Genomic DNA, 7,630 nt, shown 5'->3' with positions numbered 1-7,630 from the left:
GGAGAGTAAAGAGAACAATTGTCCCCAGAGGGGAGCCCTACCCTAAGTACATGAATCAATACTTGTTATTCCAGGCAATAACCTAAACAGTTAACCTAGTGTGTGAAGGGCCCCATTTGCTGGTTGTGCTGACACAGACGGATTTTAGTATCTCTTGGCTGCTATTTGAATTTAATTTTTTGTACTTTTTAAATTGTTTAACTGTTTTTATGACTGTCAGCCACCCAGTCACTGGTGGGTGGCTATATAAGTTGAATTAAATAAATAAATAAATAAATAAAAATAAAATAAAATAATCCCCAAGGGTCGTTCAGTGTTTGAGTTTCTCATGATTTCAGAAGGTAACAAGTTAAGAGAAAACATTAGACTGAACCCAGCATGGAAGGACAACCCTAGTATCCAATGAGCATTTTGCCTCCAGGTTTTCATTAAAAAAGTCTGGATTTTCCTATCTGTGTGCTCTAATAATTCGTATTTGTATAATTTTATTGAACAGTCAATAGACCATATTAAGAACACTCTATTAGTAAAAACATGAGTTCAGGCCCAGTCACTTACAGATAAATAATTATAGATAAATGAATTAAAAAGCAAGTCCAAAATGACTGCAAACAGCAGCAGCAGCAGCAGGAGCCAGTGTGGTCTAGTGGTTAAGGCACCGGGCTAGAAACCAGGAGACCAAGAGTTCTTGTTCCGCCTTAGACCTGAAAGCTGGCTGGGTGACCTTGGGCCAGTCACTCCCTCTCAGCCCAAGAGCCAATCAGGCGTGGTATGAGAGTTCTAGTCCCGCCTTAGGCATGAAAGCTGGCTGGGTGACAGGGCCGTAACTAGGGTCTGTGTCACCCAGGGCAAACATGGATTCCGTGCCCATTTTGGCGCCCCCCCAATGCGGTGCCCGGAGCACATGCCCTGGTTGCCCCCCCCCAGTTGCAGCCCTGCTGGGTGACCTTGGGCCAGTCCCTCTCTCTCAGCCCAACCCACCTCACAGGGTTGTTGTTGTGGGGAAAATAGGAGGAGGAAGCAGTATTAGGTATGTTCACCGCCTTGAGTTATTTATAAAAATAATAAAGGCAGGATAAAAAAAATCTTAAGAAACCACCACCATTGATAAGAACTTCTCTGCCTGATTGGAGTGAAAGTCCACCCACTTTCCTAATAACAGGTAGACCCTGCTGCTGATGTCAGTGTTTCTCAAGGAACTGGAAGTCCTTTCTTTTACAATCATAGGTATCTAAGAAGAAAACTGTGCATGTGACCTTATAGCTTTCCCTATACCTTGTTGGACTATGCTCTCCTGGGTTTCTGAAGGAACGTCAGAGCTTATTGCAACAGGAGGTTGGAATAAACTGTCCTTGCTTTGCTCTTTATTTTCAGAATTGTGCAACAGCGTAGCTTTATTTCTACCATCTGGAATATCTGCTGCTTCACAGTCAGGCAGAGGTCTAATTCTTCCCTCTTCAGCTGCAAGGAGCTGCCGGTCCTTGACTTCATCTCCAGCTGTATCTTTTTCTCTATCAACCTGTTTTTTTTTAAAGGAGAAATATATATGGATGAAGCCAGTTCGATTTCAACTGGGGCAGCATCCACAGCCAGAAAGATAATTTCTTATACCACATTATTTATAATTTATTACAATGATTTTTTTGCTTTATTTATTTAATAAAACACAACAAAGGGAAGGAAAAAAAGAGAGTAACAAAAAGAAAAAAAAAGAAAGCTATACAACATTAACAAATTATATACATAAAAGCTTCTCATCTCTCTCTGGGTATATGAAGCTTCATACAACAGTTTCAATAAAGGATGACCACGTTTCATTGTAATGGTAATCAGTAAGTAAATCATTTATAATTAACAACAGGACTTCAATCCACAGACTGGGGCCATAAATTGATGTTCCCAAAGTTACAGGACTAGTTTCTTAGTATTAATAATGGCAATTGTAGAGGATCCCTGTATACTGCAGTAAGCAACTTTTCTGTTGTTTTTGTCCCTTTGAGTCAGTTTTGACTCCTGGCTACCGCCTAGACTAGTCCCTGCAGTTTTCTTGGTGAGATTTTCCGAAGTGGTTTGCCACCGCCTCCTTCCTAGGGCTGAGAGAGTGACAGGCCCAGGGTCACCCAACTGGCTTTGTGGCCAAGGGATAACTAAAACTCACGGTCTCCTGGTTTCTAGCCCAGTGCCTTAACCACTACACCAAACTGGCTCTCCTTTCTATTGCCAGGAGTATATTTATTCTCTTCGAAAGTCACAGAAGGACATTGGCACGTTGATGTCATCTGGATGTCCAACTTTTTCAGTCCGGGCTTTAAGCATCTGGGGACCTCTAGGAACAAGGTTCAATGAGGGCTAGTAAGGGATTAGGGCATTTAATTTCACTGCTTTTGCAACAAAACCATGCAGCCAAAAATCAGCATTTCACTACTGCCCTCTGGAAGCACAAATTATGCTGAATCCCAAGAATGGAAACACTCTGAAGAACAGTGGGGCAGGTCTGCATGCATGAGAGCTTGTGGAGTTTGCTTTAAAGCACTGCATGTGCACATATGTGCAAGGATAGACATGTCAAATTTTGTGCAATGGTCATAATCCATTTCCCTGAGAGGGAAGAAATGCTAGTAGGGTGCTTAGTGTAGCGGGTTTCCTTCTACTGTCCCCACTCAGAATGAGATGGGTAGTAATTCAGAGACATGTAATGTCCTGTATTCTTCTGAAGCAGAAGTGTGCTCTGGATTCCAAGATGCCAGTGGACAACAATGGTTAAAATACTGGACTTTCCACTTGCAACTCAGTCTTCACTCTTGGTGACAACAGAGACAAGTCCATGAAGCTTTCTTGGAAACAATTTCAGAAGTAGTTTGCCAGTGCCTTCTTCCTAGGGCTGAGAGAGAGAGACTTGCCTAACGTTACCCCAACTGGGAAAACCCAGGTTTGGGTTCACCTTTAAGTTTAGAAAGTCTCTTGATTATTAAGGCCAATCGTTCTCTCCCTCAATCCAACCTAGGTAGTTGTTGTGGGGATAAAATGAAGTGAGACCCTCCACCCCAGGTAAGCCACTTTGATCACCTGAAGAAAAGGAGAGGTATTAAGTCTAAGAACTCATAATCACAGGACTCAAGGGTTGTATATTCCAACGATCAGTGTACACATAAATAATCATTCCCCAATGCTGTAGATCAGTGTCTCTTAACCTTGCTAACTTTAATATGTGTGGACTTCAACTCCCAGAATTCTTGAAGTCCACACAACTTAAAGCTGCCAAGGTCGAGAAACACTGCTGTAGATTGTCTTAAAAACCTTTGTTCCACATATTTTCAGTGGGCAAAACCTGACCTTAAAGTATGTCTCCCACTCAAAAAGAGAAACAGCGTGTTCCCCGCCCCCAACAATGTTCTCCCAAATATCCCATTGGTCCTCCCCCCCACACCCCTGTTTTCAGAGCAGCCAGTTCTTTTCTTGTTGTATTTTAAAATTTATATACTTGGTTCAGTTGTTTCATCCATGGAAATCTGTTAGCAGATATGGATTTCAGAGCTTTCGATGAAAAGCTGGCAACTCTGAAGTATAAACAGAAACTCCTTTAGATCTGAATCTATATTAGTTGAATTTCTACTGCTGAAGATATTTATTCCCTGCCACAACCAGGAGACAAAGCCTTTGCAATAATTCTTCAACCTTATTTGTTCCATCAGGAATGCAGAAAAGGAGTGTCTGCTTGCTGGTGGGTGGTATCACTTGCAGAAACATTTCACATCTGTTCCACTGCTTGCAAGACACCAGCCTTGGATTTATAGACTCAATGCTCTTTTACGAAAATGTCAGAGCGATTTGTATTAAGAATCCTCATGCTGGATTTGCTGGACAGCTATTCAAGGGCTGTGCAGTGATCCGATTCAGAAGGGAAACTGTTACTTGGAGCACACAAGAGGGCTCACATTGTGCTTGCTGTCACCTCCTTAAATCAAATCTGTCTTTTCTTGGGACAGAACTGTATGACTTCAGGAACAGAAGTAGCTCCTCTAAAGACTCGCTGATGGGTGCCATGTAAATATCCTTGTGAGCTCTGAATCTCCTTTCCCCCTTCAAATCTGCATTGCTGCCCTTAGCTATGTCCCTCTTGCAGTTTCTTTTTGCAAGTTATTTTATCTGTATCACCTTACCACACAGCAAAAGCAATCAGATTACCACATTCTTTGCACCTTAAGGACAAAGCTCAGATACTCAGACCTGCAATTTGTCAGGAGGAGTCTGGCAGCACCTTTTCAGATTAATAGATTTTATTAAAAGGCATCAGTTTTTGTGAGCTGCAGCTCACTTCATCAGATGCATAAAGTCTCTACTATGACACTAATACAGCTCCCTCTCTCATATAGTATCTTCAATTTGAGTAGACCAGAGAAAATCAACATAAATTGCTGTACACTGAAAAGATCTAAAGCTATCTGCAGCCAATCAGTCACCTAATGAATAATCAAGAACAAAAGTTACCTGAATCCCAGGAATATCCGGATCCTTCTCAATTGACCATCTGTCCTCATGAAATGCTGGTGTTTCTTTTGGACCATTGATCACTTCCATCTCATGGATTGCATAAATGCCCTCTGGCAAACTTATTGCCAAGATTTTCCCTGGGTTCTCCTGAATGCCCATGCTATCCGGCATTTTCTCCAATGACTGGATGAAGCCTGCCTCTGTTTGCAACATAGTTTGCATCTCTGCTGGCTGATGAGTTAAACAAGGCCCCTGGATATCATCTTCCTCTATTTTCAACTGCACTGTCTTCAGCAAAATGAGGTTCTTCTCTCCTTCTGAAGATGATGGGGGCTGATTATCAACTTCTTCCAGCACTTTCCTGAACAAGATGGAATGGACCTCTTGGACCTCTTCCAGATAGCTACAGCTCCCCACTTGCTCAAAGGATATGTTGTCCTTTTCTTTGACTTTGTTCCGGACACGTTCCTCAATTTTGATTTTAGTGAAATGCGCTTCAGGTTCTGTGTCCTCCCAGCTGTCCATTGTAGTGTTCAAAGTACTGAAAAAAGAGGACTGGAATAACCACAAAGCAAAGTCTTAGGCGGAGGTAATACTTTCCTAGAGGTACAGCACCACCCTTCCTGCCCGATAGTTTTAGTTTCTTTTTAAGAATGAAAATATGAAATAAATGGGAAGCTGATGTGGTACAAAGCAAGCTTCAGCCTCTAACATCCTCCTTATTTGCAAGAATGGCTTTGGATCCCATACACATCCAAAAGACATTCTTAGGAAACAAACGTAGGTGGCTCTAACTCAATGCTTTGTTCCCAAATCTACCCTGAGAAGAAGGGAAAAACAAACTAAAATAGTCAGCAGCACCGTAAGAGGTAGAGCAGTGTTTCTCCACCTTGGCGACTTTAAGATGTGTGGACTTTAACTCCCAGAATTCCCCAGCCAGCATTGTTGGCTGGGGAATTCTGGGAGTTGAAGTCCACACATCTTAAAGTCACCAAGGTGGAGAAACACTGGGTTAGAGAGTAGGGAACCATTTACTACCTAACCTTCAGGTAAATGAGCCGACAGCAATATTCATTATCATAGCCATGTTATTTATTTTTTATCTATCAAATTTGTCACTCCATCTCGTTCCACCAGGAGGACTCCAGGCGGTTTACAACAAAATAATCAATAAAACAATAGATATATAATTACAATATATAAAAATACACTATATATAATACAAGTAACTAATAAATATATTAAATAAATAAATGTTATGAACCAAGCCATCCCTACCACTACCATGATGTATCTACCAGATCTGAACTGCAAATCTCCAATCGTTAGATGGAAACAAAGAGTTATAATTTTCTTTATACCTTTGCTTCTGTCTAGTGATTCTCCACATCTGCCCCCAACATCTGGTAAACCTAATTTGGAGGGACTAGTAAGAGAGATTCTAGTAGCCAACAGGGCCCTGCCATTTTTCAGCTCTTCCTAGAACAATTCTTTGCTCTAATCCAATGGTTCCCAAGGACTTTTGATAAATCCGTCATCTAAGTTCTAACCCTGGGTCCTGGACCACATTTCTTTTTTCTTTTTAATCCTTTTGAGCTTTCAAAAGTAAACGCTAAATGATAAAATCATACCTTCCTGCTTTTTGTCCTGCTTTGGCAATACTCCAAACTAAATAAAGTTCTTGGCTGCAAATGTGCACTTTCTATTTTAACCTCAGGGGCAAAGACTTTAAAAGACGTAACTCATGTACAATAACATTAAAAATCTTCCGTATCCACAGAAGCAGTGATTGGGGAACGTAAGAGATAACCATCCTTTATTTTTCCCCTTCCTACAAAAACGTGAAAGCATAACATCACTTGTTCTTATGTGTGTACAAGACTCACACATCAAGGATAAATATTAAGATTTTGGTCATTTTCTAAGAGGCCCAATCCCTGATTTTTTTTCTGTCTAGCACTACTTATGTTTTAATTCTGTCTCATATTTTACAAATGTCAAATTAGATTCTCAATATCCAATTAATATTGAGAATCTTACATGCTGGCAACATATATCCCATATTTCAACTCTGGATTATTCCTAAAACAATGCAAGTACTTGTGATCCTTTCTCTTTCTAATCCGCAACCTTTTATTTCTTTTTTCAATTGTGCTCTTTTAATTGCTTTGGCAATTCACCAAAAGGTGAACAGAGCAGATTCTGTGCATATAAAATTGTGTGTGTGTGAGAGAGAGATATTAAGATTTTACAATTCCATAAATGACTAACATAACCTGCTTGGGTATTTATGTACTTAATGTTTTATAGCACCACAAACTCCCATCTCATTAGATTATGCTAATTCCTTTACTAATCTGATTTCTTAAAAAAGAGAGCTCCCTTTAGTAAGACCACAACCATTTTACTTTTGTAAAATACTTTCACATACTTTAATTTCTCTGTTTTATTTACACCCAGTTTCCCAGTTATTTTGAATGCTCAATCTTCCAAATCCCAGCCCCATCACTAATTTTTCTCGGTAAACGCCTTAACACTTTTCTTCAGAAGCAATGCTTTCCACCTTGCAGCCTATTTTTTTTAAAAAAACCTTTTTGCACTGTCCCATGTTATAATTGCATGCCCGTGCTTGTGTTTCACTCCCCATATTATTTCTACATCCTGCTTTCCGATTAATTCCTAATCCGTGACAAAAAAAAAAAGTGTACCCTTTGAATCCAGGCTGAAGCAAAAGGTTTCGCCGGGTCTTAAAAATGCCTTCAAGGTTCCTTAAAATTCACTTCTAATGAAATCGGCCGAACTTTCGGAACAAATGGCCCGCACGTTTATACAGCCGTGGGAAATTCCTATTTAACTCGGTTCCTGTATTACCACGCGTGGCGTTCAGAGGTTCTGCGCACGCAATCCCAGTTCACGCTCTTCTCCTAGGCATATTTACTCGGAAGAAAAACCCATCGGTTGCGCCTCTTAATCCTCCTGCATGCTTACTTTGGAAAAATACTGAGATTTACTTCCAAGTACTCTAAGCAGGCACAGGAAAGCTCACCCCCGGGGAGCCCTTCTGCCTGAATCCTTTTTTCCCGTTTTCCCCTAAAATTTCCAATTTCCCTCTCTCCCTCCAAGGCCACAAATTGTCTTC

General features: G+C 40.7%; 1 protein-coding gene across 1 annotated transcript; it reads right to left on the bottom strand.

The window, feature by feature from the left end:
• Window positions 1-1,100: 1,100 nt before the first annotated feature.
• LOC134492871 (uncharacterized) lies at window positions 1,101-5,041 on the bottom strand. Its single transcript, XM_063297018.1, has 2 exons — window positions 4,489-5,041; window positions 1,101-1,519 (listed from the first exon to the last, which is right to left on the bottom strand). The coding sequence occupies exons 1-2, from the start codon at window positions 5,014-5,016 to the stop codon at window positions 1,232-1,234; spliced, it is 816 nt and encodes a 271-aa protein (XP_063153088.1). The 5' UTR covers window positions 5,017-5,041; the 3' UTR covers window positions 1,101-1,231.
• Window positions 5,042-7,630: the final 2,589 nt, after the last annotated feature.

Source organism: Candoia aspera, chromosome 3, assembly GCF_035149785.1.
Source record: "Candoia aspera isolate rCanAsp1 chromosome 3, rCanAsp1.hap2, whole genome shotgun sequence".
NCBI lineage: Eukaryota > Metazoa > Chordata > Lepidosauria > Squamata > Boidae > Candoia > Candoia aspera.
This window is presented reverse-complemented; position numbering and strand designations above follow the sequence as displayed.